Here is a 16,631-nt window from a genome sequence, read left to right as displayed (position 1 = left end):
GAACCCAAAGTTACTACTTGCAGACAGCTGGTAGGCACAAAGCCCTGTGGTCCTGTGAGCTCATTGCAGTGTAGCTATTTCTTCTCTTCCAATGAATAAACTGGCTTGCTTGCTTTGTTTGAAAACTGGTTTCTCTCAGTGCCTATTCACCCTAAGCCAACTTGTATTTTCTAGTGCATGGCTGAAGGGATTATGCCAAAAGTGTGGTCACAGTTCTCACTTCTGTCACATATCTCCCTAGCACCTTAGTTTAACTGACTCTGGAACTCGTAGTAGAGTCATGTGCTTAAAATGTTTCGAAAAATTTGGATGGCATTAATGTTGTATTAATGCCAGTAAGCCTTGGTTTCCTATTTCATGTATGATGGGATGAAAGCAGGTACAGTCACCTGCTGTGGCTGGGCAATTGGTTGGTAACTGTGGTCATGCTCAGGGATCACTCACAGCGAGACAACTGTTAATGTGGAGCTTTCTAAATAGAACTATTACTTTTTCGTGATCATCACCTCAAATGTTTTCTGCATGTGCAGACTCCTACATCTTCTCCTGAGTGTGTACCTTCTATATTTCAGGTGATCTATCGTGCCTTAACTCCATCTAACAAGATTGAAGATCCCTACAGTCCTGAGGCTCAAGATCTCCTGAAACTCACCAACCTCCGCCTCCTTTTGTTAAAAAGGCAGGAATGTCCATGCCGTGGTTTGGGATTGGTAGAGAAACCTCAGAGGTTTGCCCACTATGCTATTTACGACCTGATCATCCGGGGCAGCTGCTTTTGCAATGGGCATGCAGAAGAATGTGAACTTGCCAACAGGACGGGAGAAGTGGAGAATGTGGTGAGTTCATGACATTCACTCATTTAGTAGACTTTAGTATCCTTCAATTTGCTTAAAATTTGTTAGAACCTAAAATAAAAAGTAAAAGAAGCCAAACTTCATAGGAATATTCTTCCATAACAAGACAACTGTCCCCTGTTCAGTATTTATATGCATACTTAGATGTTGCTATTTGTTGGTAATTACTGCTGTCTATGTTTTGATTTAGCTGCAAGTATTGTATAGTAGGAGTGTAATAACGGTCAAAGGGAAATGATGCTAACCAAATATCCAGGTTTGTCAAAACACATACATCACTGAGAGAGCTCAAGCCACTTTAAACTAGTCAATGATGTCACTGTTCCAGTAGGATATCTGTCTCTGTAATGGGTTTTGAAAGCCAAAATAACCCTCATGTTTTTAGTCCCTGGTGTACCCAAAAGACCCAACAAGTACATCCTCAGCTAATTTCTGTTCCATTTGATGGATGGTTTGGTTTATTTTCTTCTGGAATGTGTATTCATTGTCTTCCTTTCGGGTTTTCTAGGTTCAGATGCAGATATTGAACAGATAATTAGGACTGTATGACTTTTGCAATATTTGCAAAATCATTTCTGAATCTGTTCCATCTGTGGTACAGAGCTAATTTACAGTGTTTTAACCTTTAGATGTTATCAGATTCTGATAACTACTAATATAGACCCACATAAGACAAAATGTGTGGAGAAAAACTGTCTAAAGATCCTCCACGCTGCAAACTGTTAAATACACACATGGTGAAACCAAGTACATGAATAACAGGCTAAATGAATACAGCTGGTAGAAGAACAAACACTGCCCATCAGAAGAGGAAAACAAAAATATTGTGTGTATTACTGACATAATCATTGTAAACTGTGGCTGGATCTTTTTCTCTTCTGATCACAAGGGAATAGAATCTTCTTGTGCCATCAGTGACTTCATGGGGCAGAAGGTGAAGCAGTTTTGATGAAACGCGTTTCACGAGTGAGTCATGTCTCAGGAGACAAGGGGGTGGATGCATCTCAGTATCCAATACAGGCACAGATATTATCCATAGATATTATCAAGTCTTTGTCTAATCAGGAATTCAAGGGCAGCAGGAAGTGAGAAAAGCCTTCCAGAGTTTTAACTACCTCTAGAATTCTAGATGAGGACTGGAGAAGACAATGGTAGAAGACCTTGCATTAAGGTATTATCAGACATACCTAAGCCATTCAGCCATTCACAAGTGAATGCCTGCTGAACTGTTTTTGTTGGTTTTGTTTTGTTTTGTTTTTTTTTAATATTGATGAAAGAGATTCAACAACATCCTTCAATAACTGTTCTCACTTTGACAGTTTGAAAATTCTTTCTCACTGTCTGCCAAAATAAGGTGACTTTTTCTTGTCGCCTTTCCCCCAGTGATCTTAGAAGTTGATGTTCTTTCTGCTGATATGACTGGAAGGTTCATACCATATATTTCCCTGGTTTTTGCTTTTTTGTACTGACCAGAGAGCTGAGGTTGAAAATGAAAATTCTACTTCCCGGGTCACATTAGCTGGGAGTAAAGCTGATCATATTATTTTACTGCTATTTTCTTTCATTTGTACAGAGAAAATCCACTAGAAGGAGGGCATTTAGGTAAGCATATAACTCTGCATCTTATGGTATGATAACATCCTTGCCTATGTGCAGAAGGAAAAGGCCTCTGCTGTTGATTGGAAAACACCAATGATACATTTCATATCAGCCAAACTACTTTATAACAGGAATCTTTCTCATCTTGTAATTCTCCTTTCTTAGTAGAGACGTGGACAGTGCTCTGCTTTCTCATAGTGATTAAAGCAGAACAGAGAAAAGAGATGTTAAAAACAAACACTGACTCATTCTGCTGGCCATATCTAATATTTAACAAATACACGGGCAGAGAAAGTCTCAAGACAGTTTTTTGTATGGATAGCGTGGGTGATATCACAGCATGAAGGCAGAGCAGATTCGTGTTTCCTTGTCTGCTTTCAAGTACATAAATAAAATGCTGGAAAAATACAGACCACAGAAAGGCATAAGTAATAGCAGTCTCAGTCTCTTAAGATTTCAGAATCTTCACGTGATGTTTGTTCTTTTTTTTTTCTCCTGTAGTTAACAAAAACAAAAACAAGTCCATGTAGAAAACAACTGTAATTGTTTGACATGGGATAGGCCCAAAACTTGAGATCATTCTGCATTTAAGTCTTGGGAGATACATAACTGTGCTCATTTGTAAGTCTGCTTTTCTTATCTTGAACAAAATCTCTTCCATTTGTAATAATGGTACCATTGCTATACTAACACTATACGAGCATAAATAATGGAGAAGACTAAAGCACATTTCTTGACAGTTTTAAACCAACACTTTTCAATTCCATTTTGGAGGGAATAGATGATGTATTACTATTAAATGATCTGCCAATCATCAGCTTATTTGTTGATCTGTCGATTCAGACATGACAATCCATTCTCTTCTAGATTTTTGATAGAGGATGCCAAGAAGAAATGCAGCTGTATGACAATTACCATCACAGATGCCATGGTATCATGGAATCTAATGATACAACACAAATGCAAATTGTCAGATTGACCTCCAAACAGGATTTAATTACTTTAGCTTGGAATCTGAAATAGTGTTCTGCATACTCTATTTGCTCATAGGTCATTAGCAAAAACTGAGTAGAGCAAGAATAATGTAGTCTTTCTTCCATAGGATACAATGGAAATGTCCTTTGATCCCTTAGTTGGACAGCAGACGTCCTCTTTTTTGGTAATGAGTTATGCAGCCACCTCAATGCAATCTATCTAGATCTTATTTCCCTTATTAACTACCAAGAATATCATGTCAGACAGAAGAGAGATTTTGGGAATGAAGATGGGAACTGTAAGCAATAGGCAAGAAACGTCTGGGCAAACATATCTTGAATTTTGCTGGAAACAGTGGTATTTTCTTATCTTCTGTATTCTTTCCTCACACCAAAGACAACAGACACATAGATGCCATACCCAACTTAAATAGCTTCTTTTGATAGCTAAGGATAGAACTCTGAATTTCACAACCTGTAGTATTCATTTTTTTTTCAGGTAGTTCCTTTGTCAGTGCGGGAAATTGTCTATGGACATTGCATTTTGCTGCAGAAACTAGAGAGGTGCATTTTCTTTTAAATGTTGGGCATTAATATGTCCTTATAATGGAAACAACTATTAGGATCTGGCCACCTGAATGCACCGTCTTCCATCATTGGGAAGTACTACTGTCCCACATACTGCTGTTGCAGGGTATACAAGTATTGCTTTGTAGCGCATGGATTCTTTATTGAATTCCAGCAAAGTCAGGAACAGTTTTCAGGTTTAGAATCTGCTTCGATAATGTATTTTATCTGAGTCCAGGGTTGCTTCCAGAACATGCAATGTTTACAAAGCAGAAAGTGCACACAGACAGAATACTGAATCTAGACCAAATTCCTTTCCATTTGCCAAACATTTCACAATTATCTTTCTGGTGCATGAGAAATAACTATGGACAGAGGAAAGCAAATGTAGATTAAAATGTTTTCGACAAAAGCTTTAGGATTTTTTACCTTTCGGTACCTTCACTGCCAGGAAATACAAGTTGCCTCAGATGTCTCTTTATCCTATTTATACAGACAAACTAGACTCCTTGTGGGTCTGGTCCTCCACAATGAAGCAAATGGAAAGTTTTCCACTTACTTCAGAGGCAGCAGGATCTGGTCCTAAGTGAGATTCCTTGTTTGGTCTCAAGTAGGTTACATAAGGTAAAACTTGTTTTTCTGCAGAGATTTTCTAGGCAACTTGGCTGTCATACTCTTGCAAATATTATCTCCTCTTCAAATATCTTGTGCAGTTCTACTGATAATCCCCCAATGAAGTTTTCACATTATCTGATTCAAGCTCTGCCATCCTGTGTGATGTCTAGCACAAAGCTGCTTGGAAGTGCACTCACTCTGTTGCAGATGGCAACAGAAAGAGTAGGTTTAATTAAGAAAAAGGTTAGCCTGTGTACACCAGCTATGCCAGTAGTGTAGGGAATGTTTAAAATTAAACAAAAACAAAAAACTTCTAGATCATGTAGAATAAATTCTAGAAACAGATGCCTAGGCCAACATACATACATATTTTTAATTAAAACTGAACAAGGTCTTAAAGCTCTGCCCATAATGATCCAAAAGCACAGGATCATATAAATTATGGACTAAAAAGTGGCTATAAGTTATACGAACTTCATGAAAACACAGTGGTCTCACTGACATCTTTGCTACCCACAGTGGATTAAGGCTCTTTGAAAGAAACTTTGCTAGAACATGTGGGTGGATGAGAAAGTTTCATATATTTGTGTTCAGAGATGATCAGGAAGATGATGGGGAGCATCATGGAAAGGTTCTCCTTAATGTTTGCAGATAACTTCAGTGAGTTCCTAATTTCCTGGGGGAAAATAGACCTCAAAGCCACAACTCTAAATGAAAGAAATAGAGTTCTCAAACAATTACTTTAAGAAAGTCAGAAAAGGATATTCAGACTTCTCTTGCAGGTCGCATCCAGAAGATCCTATTTTATCACATTCTCACAAAAGCCACTGGGAATATTAACTGAAGAATACTTGAATAAATCTAAACAGGATCTTTCCTATATACCCCATTGTTCTCTTGCTGTTTCATAGAGATTGAAGACTGCCATATTAAAGTAACACTTCTGTTACTGCCAGGAGCTAGTTTATGGCCAACCAAAAACATCAACACCCTTGTCTTTTTGAGTTGTCTGTGAGGGCTATTTCATCTTATGAAAGACAGCTAATTTGGCTTCTTTGGCGTGCCCTGAAAATGAATATGATGGCATACTGCATCTTTACTTCTCTTCTTGAAGATTGGGTGTGTGGGCTCAGTGTGCTTAACTTGATGTCCGTGCAAGTTCTCCATGAGCGCTACTAAGAACCTGTGGTTTGCCACCACAGCATCTGGCCTCCCTCCCATCAACATGAGGTTTTGAGAATAGTTTTGAGAATAACCACAGTTTTGATTATCAGATCCACACAGTGGTTCAGCCAGCAGGAATTCTGCAATTATAAAGTGAACAAGTTTTTTCCTGCACTTTATTACTGTTGTGGAATATCTTTTACTACTGCTGAAGCCGAAATCAGAAAAGCGTGCCTATTTAGAAATGGTGTTTGAACTCACGTCTGAGTGCTTTCCTGAATCAGGTCTCAGGGAAGCCCTTCTATGCAAATATGCATATCACTTGTAGCAAGTTATCCCTTATTTCTTGAATAGCAAACACTTTCCTATTTGACACTATTAGCCTTTAAACTCAGCTTTATAAGAAGCAGTATCAATGGAGGAGCTATTTAAAAGCACTTTATCACTTAATTGCTCTCATTAGTGTTTTTCTGTTTGTTTTAATCACTGAGTTTATGTTCTCTGCTACTGTTGTCTGTGTGAAAGAACCACAGTAACTCTGATAGTAGAAACATTCGATTGAAAACACTTGTAAATATATCCTAGGGCTGGTAAAATATGCCTTGCAATTCTCTTAACAATCGCTTTTCATGTTAAAGCTTCAAGAATCTGTGTGTGTGTGAGAGGAAGAAAAAATTGCTTTACCCAGAGCTATCAGCCACTGCTTTCTGCAAACACTTCTCCGTCATTGCAGTACAGCACATTTCTGACAGTCTTTCATTTAAACTCAACACACTGTACATCTTCTAAGTTAAGTTGGACAGCCCACAACGCTAGGAAGTTACTATGATATGACAGCCACAGGCTTCTGTGTTTGGCCTTATACATTAAGTCTTTGTGAACAGATGCCTATGCTGTTTCTGTCCTCAACTCACCCATGTGTTTCCAGAACAAAAGTTTTTAGTTCTTTACCAAGATATTTGAGCCTTTCAGCCAATGCACTCAACCCCACAGAACCTCCCAGTGACTTAAGCAAATATTTCTAGAGCTGTACCTTGTGAGTACGTGGAGTTTGCATTTAAGTGATTTGGAGACAGGTGCACACAACATACATAGAAAGTTTTCAGAGGATTTAAAAAAAAAAATCCATATTATTCAGGACAAAAGTTATAAAATCCTACATACGTTTCCTTGATTTAGTTTACTTACTGTGCTGGAAGGGATATAGGGATTAGTTTTGTGCCCATTAGGGATTTTGAATTAATCTCCTTCAATGCAGAAGTTTTCTGCTAAATCATGGACTTTCTCTCCCTTTTTCTCCCTGTTGTCAGACAGATTCCTCACAAATTTGGCTGGTTTGGTGCTATGTCAGGCCTGCCCTTCCCCCACTCTCCAAACTGCAACCATCTGTAGAGAAGTTGCAGAAAACTATTTTTCTCTTGGCTTCATCTGTTCCATTACTCAACATAATTTCACTTGAATGGGAGCTATGCATGCTGCCAAGTTCACTCAATACAGAAGTAAAAATTCAAAGAAGAGCTCACAGGCTCATTTTGAGAGTGGTGGAGATTTTTTCATTACACAGCCCTAGAATCACTATGGCTTAACCAGCAGAAATCTATCTAAGTTCAGACAGTGATTCAGGTATTCACCTATTACAATATTAAGCCTCATTTCACCTTCTGGTCTCTCCATTCTTAAGACAATCACCAAGATCTGGTGATCTGCTGTAACTCAGGGGTTGCACTTTGGTGTGACAGCTGTTTCTTGTATGCAGTTTGTTGCAGACCAATGATGGAGTTGCTGGCACTGTAGGTAAAAATAAAAGGACAGCTCAGCCCAAAAATGAATAAAAATCAAGCTAGCATTGAGGAAGAAAGCAATAAGAAAACAGAGCAAAACGTGGGCGAAGAATAGCCAAGCTTATGTCTAAGGACAGCCAGAGGTGAATCAGGCAGAGGATGGAGCTGTGTCTTGAAACCGTCCCAAGCTGAGGTTATTCTGCTGCATCCCCTCACATCAAGCATGGATTTTGTACCTCTTCCGGTCTATTTATCCTGTTCCTTTGTTGCTGTTCAGATAGGGGCTTAGTGATGCCAGTCTGAATATTCAGCTAAACACTCACAGATTTTTTTTTTCTTCACCATTACCTGCTTAGTGAATTTGGAACTGTGGCAGTTAGAGCTCACCCTCTGCTGTGGATCCCAAACCCAGTATGGTCTCAGGTGGCGTCCCAGCTCTCCTTCCCCCTGCCAAGTTCCCTCGGACTTAATTTGCCATAGTGACCAAGTACAAGCCAGAAATTCAGTTCCCTCAGAAAGCACCCATATGTGTACCAGTCTTCAGACACATGCACTTATTAAACCTTTCCCCAGAAACCAAGTGACATAGGAAAATAATGGCTTTTTTCATTCCCGATTAGAGCAGGAATTTGAACTATCAACCTACCCATAGCAAGGACTGTAATCTGGGACTTACTCCCAAGCCACCTATTTTTTTAAGACTTTGAGAACCTGACAAACTCAAAGTATTTTTTTTGTATTTTTTTGTTTTATTTGGCCTCTTAAAAGCTGCATGTGCTCTCCTCAGGACCTGATAGAGAAGAATTTATTGTAAATCTGCACAGATACATCACAGCATCTAGAGATACAATGGAGCCCATTTGAGCTGTGAGATAAACAGAGGGGAAGGATGCACTGTCTTGTATTTAACCATTGAAAATGACCCAGAAAGGGCTGTTTTGCTAAAAGCAGGTAAGGGACCAGCCTCTGATGTCATTGCAAACTGCTGTATCCAAAATTGTTCTGGCGACATCACAAAGTGAATACAGAGCCCAAAGATAAACATTTTCTCCGAATCAGCAACAGTTGCTCTGTTCTGGAAGGCTTCCAATTTTAACCTTCATTCATTAGGAAAAAAATAAAATAGACTGAGAATAGTTCAGGAGAAAGAGCAACAACCACAACGTTTAGAGAAAGGATAAAAGGTAGAAGAAACTAAGGGGGCAATCAGAAAGCAGGAAGCTTGAGGTATTATTTTAGGCTGAACAGTTTAAAAAAATGGTTAGAAAAAAGGTATTACAGAGATGGAACATTTCTACTTATTTCCTCACTGAAGAGCAGAATTCAGGTGAAATAATTTTTGTAAACAAAGGTGGCCAGATATAATTTTTAAACCATCGTACAAAAGCAGGATATGGCTCTACACTATTCACAATAAATCAACCAGATGTTATTGAGTTCCATGGAAAAACTGTATGGATGAAATTCATGGCTTTGTGTAGCAGGTTGATCTAAAAGATTGGAACTGATCATTCTGGCATTAAAATCCATGAAGCCATAACCTCTGTGTCATGACTCAAGCTGCTCAGGTGGCAAATGTACAAATCAAAGCCTTTGGCAGCAATACCAGACTGTTGTAACAGCACAACTGTGCTGTGAGTCAGATCAGGGAATTAAACCGGATTAAAAATATTATTGCCAAGGTAAAAGAAAAATAAAACAAAAAAACAACTTTTTAAAAAATATGATTTAGTTCCACAGTCCAGTTTATACATGACTCAGGGCATGATGCAAAAAGTGGTAACCCAGAAAGGAGCAGTAAGGAAAGCAGAATGTTTTAAATTGTGATTGCCCCCAAAGGTTTTATATCATGAAATTGCTGTCTGAAAATACAGCTGCTATACCAAGACACAAAAGGAGAATTTGCTTTCAAGTGGCTGCTAAATCTAATGATGGTGCCTTGAACATAGTATAACATTTGTGTTCCTTTCCTGGATTGACAATATCCTTAGACAGCCAATATATCAGCAACTTTGAACCCCTGCAAAAACTGATTAGAAAAATGGAGGCTTGATGCAGGCAGGATATTAGGATTGAATGCTACAGTTTTCATTTTTGAAGCTCATCACATGCATTAGCGACATGAATAACCTTGGCTGAAAGCATTCTGAAAGCAGGACTACAAGAACACAAACCATTACAGGTTGAGCACACAGTGCTACAGATTGGTTTTATGAAATGCAGTAGTTTGTATGATCACACAGACTGCCTGTCTGTGAGTGCACCTATTTCCCTGATCCATTTGCAGTTTTGGAAGGTGCTGCTCAGCTTCAAGCAAACTGGTCAGACCAACAACTCTTAACAGAATGACACTCCGAGGAATGGGAACCATCCTTGGAGACAACCGGAGTTAGCACAGTAATGAGGGGAAGCAGATGAAGAGAGGTGTTAGAAAAACAAATTCTGTATTATTTCTCAAGTACTAAATTTTTGCAGCTATGAACACTGCGGAAAAACCCATACAGGCTTAAATATTTTCATATCTAAGGATCAGTAAGCATTGAGTGATGTGGTGTCACATATTGAGTATTAAAGTGAAATATTCGACATGTGAGATGCAGATCTCTTGGATCTTAATCTTTCACCTGCTGTACCAATACATTTATATGTAGTCATGTAAATCCCTGAAACAAACTAATCAGACTTCAGCTTAATGTGAGTTTATTTCTCGGCCTGTCTCTTGCTCCTCCTGAATAGCCCTGATTACCTTGATCGTGATGTGTCTGTGGCTGTCAGTGGACCCTGATGCCAGCTCCCTGCTACCCACACTGTGCTCAGTGAGAGCACAATCTCTGCTATGGTCACCCTGTAGCTCCACATCCCTTCACGTCCTTGCTTTTCTGTGATAATCATCCAATCATCATTAATCACCTTGGACTTCAACCCTGCTTTCTAGAAGAAATTAAAACACGAGTGTAGTACCCCCTAAATCTGTATTTCTTTGTTCTCTCTAACATGATTTGATCATCTTTGAATTCCAGTGAGATCCTGAGGTCTAGTGTTGTGCACAGAGCACAACCTGCTTTGTGGACTCACCTGAGAGCTGACAGCTTATTTCAGCGGGGAATAACAGTGAGAGACATGCCTGCAGCTGTGGTGTTGAGTCTGATTCTCACATTCTTCTTTCCCTGAGCAGATATCCCATTTCCTATTTATCTGACATTTTCCTACATATCATTCTTGTTCCTTCCTGGACTTCAATCCCTGGCTACCTTTCCTATCTCTTCCTCACTAAAAGAACAAATTGTTTCTCTTGTTTCTTACTGCTGCCTCTTCTATCCTTATTTCACCTCTTGTGTAAGTTTAAGAGGTCTCTTCACAGCTTGATATCTCTCCCATTAACTAGTCTTTTAGTCATAGCCACTTAGATCCATGAATCACCTTTCTTGTCTGAGAAACAACTCAGCTTTCTACTTGTTTTTCTCTCTTCCTTTGATCCCATTTCTGTATTTTAGTGTCACCTCCTGTTGCACTCTCCTCTTAGCTATTTTCTCTTAAGAATGCAGTCTTCTAGATGATTCTCATTGACTAAACTTTCCTATTTGCTCTGAATAATTGTTCATGAGTGTTCACACCATCTGTGCTGTGCACTGTAAGCACAGGGTCCTGTGGAATAATGAATATTTGATCATGTCATTCAAGGCTAAAACAAGATTGCATAGTTTAATTCTGCCATTTCCCAGCTGTACAATCTCTATTTCTCTCATGCTTTTTTTTTTCCTTTTTCATATAGAATAAATGTTTATTTTGTATACCTATTTCTCTCTTTTTAAGTGAACTTACAGTGTATTTCATTACAAAATTCGTCATTTTTTCTTAAATTAAGGGATGATTGGATCTAAAATTGTGGGTCCTAGTCCATTTTGGAATGAGTTGTAAAGTTCTGATAGTCCATAGTTCATGGACACTAAAAAATAGTGTCCCCAAATAGTTCTGGGTCAGGCTTACTTTTTCTCCAATCCTGGTCCTTTTTCCTGTTCTGTGGCTTCTGAAAAGGAATCATTGCTGTTAAATCTCTTTCTCCGTGGGGGGGAGGGGGGGAACTAAAAAGCCTGGAGAACCAAACTCAGATGGGGACAAATGGGGAGAAGCCCAGTATTGTTGCTTATTGGTATTATTGTTTGTTTCTAATTTGTCATCCTATTTAGGGCTTTGAACATGGATGACTTTCCCGGACAAAGGTCTGGAGAGGCATCACATCATGTGCTACAAGCTGTATCCTCCTGAGGTTTACTGGTGTTGAGCCCTGACAGAAATGCATACCCTGAAGTCTGTGCTCAGTCTTCCGTGAGGAAGCAGCCAACCGCTCTGTGCAGCAGCAAATCTGCCAGCTGGCCATAGAGGGGCAATGGCATCAGCTGCAGCCTATTCCCTTTGCTAGCTACATGACATATCTGGTCTGGTAGGATTAAAAACCAGGGCAGCGTGGAGCAAATTGCTGCAGGGAGATGGCTTTGGGGGCAGGGGAGAGCATTCATGCAAGGGTTCTTTTGAACATTTCTGTCTTCATCCCAAGCTACCTGCTACATGGGATGGGGCTGGGGGAGGAGAGCGAAGGGGAAGTCTGACTTTCAGGAAAGACCATGGAGAAGCGTAACTCACATTAATGGTGAGATTAAAGGATTACATTCAATTCACACCGCAGTCAAAATGAAATCTCAGCCTCTGCTTTTTGTGTACTGTGCAGTGGCAGAGCTGTGATGGTGGGTGGTTACAGTGCTATGCATCCTCCACAGTGCACAGAGGGAACAGTCTGATTCTGGATTTTTGTTTGCCACTCCCAGTACAAGTGTCTGCACCTCTTGGAAGTAGCTCAGGATTACAGAACCTTGTGCACCACATTGAAGCCCATAGTACACACTTTAAGGCACGTTTTTACGCAGTCCAAAGCTTAACTGGGCCTTTTCATTACTGCTAGTGTGATAACACTACAGGTGAGCTCCAGTCTCTGCTGGTCTCTTAATAGTGCTCCCAGCTGTGGGAGACCGGTGCAGAAATCCCTCTGCCTCCTGAGGCTGTAGGGCATACTCCACCACGTTAATGCCTGTTGCTATCTGAATGTATTCTTTCCCCAACAGGTCCATGGGAAGTGTGTGTGCAGACACAATACAGCAGGGGACCACTGTGAGAAATGCGCACCGCTATACAATGATCAGCCTTGGAAGCCAGGAGATGGAAAAACTGGGGCACCAAATGAATGCAAAAGTAAGTGGGAGAGAGCTTAATGATCCAGGGAGCCAGGGTCAGCAATCACTCCACCAGCAGGCAGTCTTCTAGCTGTGACTGCATAAATTGTAGTGTTCTGAGGTTTTTTATACAACTTACAATCCCATCAGATTGGCTTGTCTTGTAAAGATATGGCAGCTAAACTTCTTGGTTGGGTGTTCTTTGGGTTGGAATTGTGATTTATTTTTTAAAGAAATATTAAAGATTGCAAGCAAAGATTATGTGCTACATTCAGATATATGTCCTCCATGATTCACAGTAGGGAAATTACACTATTTGAACAGTATCATTTGTTGTGCCTCTTAGATAAGCCTGAAGTACATTTCTGTGTTTCCCATCAGAGTGTCGCTGTCACAACCATGCTGACAGCTGCCATTTTGATCTGAGTGTTTGGCTGGCATCAGGGAAACACAGTGGTGGAGTCTGTGACAACTGCAAGCATAACACAGAGGGACATCGGTGTCAGAGGTGCAAACCGGGGTATTACAGAGATAGAGGGAAACCCATGTCTTCTGCAGAGGTCTGCAAACGTAAGTGATTCTGTTCCTTCAGTGAAGATAAGTGAATGGTGGAAGCTCGCTAAAAGAATCAACTGCTATGGAAGCAATTAGTGGTATTACTATTCTTTGTTTGTTTTTTTTTTCATTTCTAGACCATAGTTTTCTGATTAGAAGTCATTTTCCTGATTTTCTGTGTCTAGCCCTCAATGGTATCACAATTTTTATGATAGCTGCTATAGTTCCCTGGTGCATTACATTCTGATGAAAGGTATATTCTTGTGCTTGCATTTAAAATAATGTGATTCTGTTTTTCATTTGAAGCATGTTTTATTTAACTACTTCTGCATCTCTCTTAAGACAGGGGATGGTGTACCTATGTGAAAGATACTCTTAAATTCTGTTTGACTGTGCAGTACAGTGAACATCAGTGTATACAATAATGACTGCACCCCTATTGGAACAGATTAATCAGAGCTTTCAGACTTATCTCTGAATTCTAGGTGCTCTGCCCAAATTAATTGCCACATTAACAGTTCAGCAGGATGTGTTAGTAAGTAACTCAGGCACTAACATGAGTCTATAACCTCTGGATCGAGGTAGTTTGCATCCAGCCAGTCTGGAACATAGCCATAATGAGCCCAAATCTCTCTTAGTCTTGATGTTTCCTGAGTATCCTGCCAAATTTCACACTTCTTAATCCATCTGGTATTTATTTGGAAATTGCTGTATCCAAGAATACACATAAATTCATTTCTTCCTTTGGATAGTCTCCCTTCCCTCCAACTCAGACATCAGTTGCCAACACTGGGAACATCAGCTTCTGTCACTTATACTCATGCATGTTTGGTCTTCATCAAGATTTCTCTTAAGCACTCAGGATACAAACAGTCCTCTCCCTTGAGCCTAATGGCCTGTGACACTGCTTAAAGCATGCACAACACATCCCATATTTCTGCACGTTCGTATTCTTTCCACTGGAGTATCTTTCTACTTAGCTCAGACTTTCACACAACCCTTTCTCTTTGATTTCATAATTTCCAACCAACACTGACATAATTTTCATCCTAACCCTGGGTTGGGATGAGCTTATCTCATTTACCCCATATGCTGTAGTGTTATGATGGCCTCTCTCCAGTCCTGTTTTTATTCTGAACAGATTTGCTCAGAAGTGAGAATAGAATTTCATGCCAAATTAGTTTTCAGTCTTACAGTATCTGCAAGACTTTGTGTATGAAGTGCTTGTGTTTAATACCAGGATGATGGTATAGAAACCAGCAACATATGCAATATTACATAACCACTAAAGTCAAGGAGCACAGGAGAAAAGCAGAGAGGAAAAAAACATTTGAAAATACAGCTTACCTGAGTGGGAAACCCTAGAATGGTCTGCCTGGGTGAAATCAGACCTTGATTCTACCTCTGCATCTTTTGTGGTCTGGTTACAAGCCTCTCTCAGTGCCTCCTGCCAATACTCTGCATAGCAAAAGAAAAACTGTTCAGATGGATAGGCAGAAATTCACCTTGTTAAAAGAACTTTATTATGATCGTGCCAGTCAGCCACAATAGCATTCTTTTCACCTGGGAGGGTGCTTCCACCAGCAGCAGGACCTCAAATGTAATTGTGTGCACTCAAGCCTGGATTGCTGACATCCTGAAATTTAAATGTCTCTTCCAGATTCTGTGTACAGTCAGTGGAGAAGCAGTAGGATGTCTAAGGGATGATTTATTGTGCTTTAACACCGATGTCTATGATAGACAAGGTGAATTGCCCTCTAAAGGGTATCTATTTATTTTCCCTAACTTTAGAGCCATTCTGGACCATTAACCTGCAATAGAGAGTTTCCATTGGTTGAGATGAATCTAACAGGTTTGATTCAGCATTATTACCAATAAGTAAGTGTGACCTTATCTGTGCATAACTTAAGTCAGTGGGACTCCTTCAGGCAAGTCATACATGAATGCTTGTGATATTCAGGTATAAGGGCATGTAGTTCACTCTAGATAACATTAGTTTTACAGTAGACTGTATATGCACAATGCTTGTACTTGCATAGAAACAAATGGGGCATCAGTGACAGAAAACATGGAAACATCAGTGTAGACAGGCACAACTGTTTGGGTTAGAACAGACTTAATTTGATAGAGGGGAGATTTTACCTCCAGAACCACTAACATCAGCTCCTTAAGCCTAGTGCAGACTTCATGCAATTTGTAACAGAGGCTCTCTTCTCCATCGTTTATGTTGCAAAACCTGCACTGCTATTAAGCATAATCTGGGTGAGCAAATTGTTTAGCTTGTGTGACCCTAAAAACTCTTGTTGCATGTTTTTTTTTTTAACCTTGCTAATATGTATGACAATCAGACCAGATACATTTCCCTCAAACCTTGGCCTACTGATCATAAGCAGAAGAACTGCCAATTCTGAACCATTACATCTGTCAGGATTTACATGTACCACTTCCAAGCCATCATCTCAGTTTGAGAAAACCACACAAAACATTCTAGGCTTACAATAGTCAGTAACTCACATGCTGGGCAAGAGCTGAAAAGCAATAATAAACTGCAAACAGCAGAGTGAATGGATGATTTTTGCCTGGTTCTCAACTTCTAATTTTAAAGTCAGAGAAGAAAAATCTCCATGGGAGATCAAAACTTGACCCATGTGTACAGTGGATACTGAGCTGGGAAAGGAAATCTGATGAAAAAGCTGAATGAAATGCTGTGCTAATCCCTTTGAGAAAGCACGCTTGAAGAGTGCTCTGCCATCCAGAGCAAAGTCTAGGTTCAGCTGTGACAGCCCCCTCAGGCTCCCAGAAAGTTAACAGGAGGCTGCCCAGGCCCAGAAAGAGTCTTTAAGCATTAGTCATAATAATGAACAGCATTGTCTCTTAATCACTGCTAGGAAAAAAAAAAAGTTGTATAACAATTGGATGTCCTGGCACTATCCAAACCACCCTTTGCTGACCCTCCAATGCGAGACTGCAAAGACATTCCCTTGGAGAAAAAAAAAAATAATAATAGGTTGAAATTTGACATGTAAGTGTGAATCTGTTATTCCTTTTCATCTGCAGAGATAGCCTGCCTCTGATCCCTTTGCTTCTCTTCTTCCTAGCAGCTGGAGGTGAATGAGAGCCAGGTCATGTACAGGGCCTTGTTTTGACACTGTTTAGATTTATTAAAAAAAGGAAAAAGAAAGAATAAGAAAAAGAAAGGCATGAGAAGAGTATCAGAGCAAAGCTCACACCTGCTTGTTATTGGGGGTGACAACACGGGATTAAGTGGTTTGAATATAGATTTGTAGGAGAGCATTG

At 39.8% G+C, this 16,631-nt stretch overlaps 1 protein-coding gene across 1 annotated transcript in view; it reads left to right on the top strand.

The window, feature by feature from the left end:
• Window positions 1-16,631, top strand: part of LOC122184875 (netrin-4-like) — a 45,786-nt gene that overhangs the window by 18,200 nt on the left and 10,955 nt on the right. Inside the window, exons 3-5 of the mRNA XM_042880190.1 lie at window positions 573-836; window positions 12,672-12,798; window positions 13,161-13,349. Coding sequence (XP_042736124.1) covers window positions 573-836; window positions 12,672-12,798; window positions 13,161-13,349 — 580 coding nt within the window. The remainder of the gene's footprint in view (window positions 1-572; window positions 837-12,671; window positions 12,799-13,160; window positions 13,350-16,631) is intronic.

This window comes from Lagopus leucura, unplaced genomic scaffold (genome assembly GCF_019238085.1).
Source record: "Lagopus leucura isolate 7727_CA_CO unplaced genomic scaffold, USGS_WTPT01 Super-Scaffold_100026, whole genome shotgun sequence".
Taxonomy (NCBI): Eukaryota; Metazoa; Chordata; class Aves; order Galliformes; family Phasianidae; genus Lagopus; species Lagopus leucura.
Note: the sequence above shows the minus strand (reverse complement) of the source record. Positions and strands in the feature narration are given on the sequence as shown.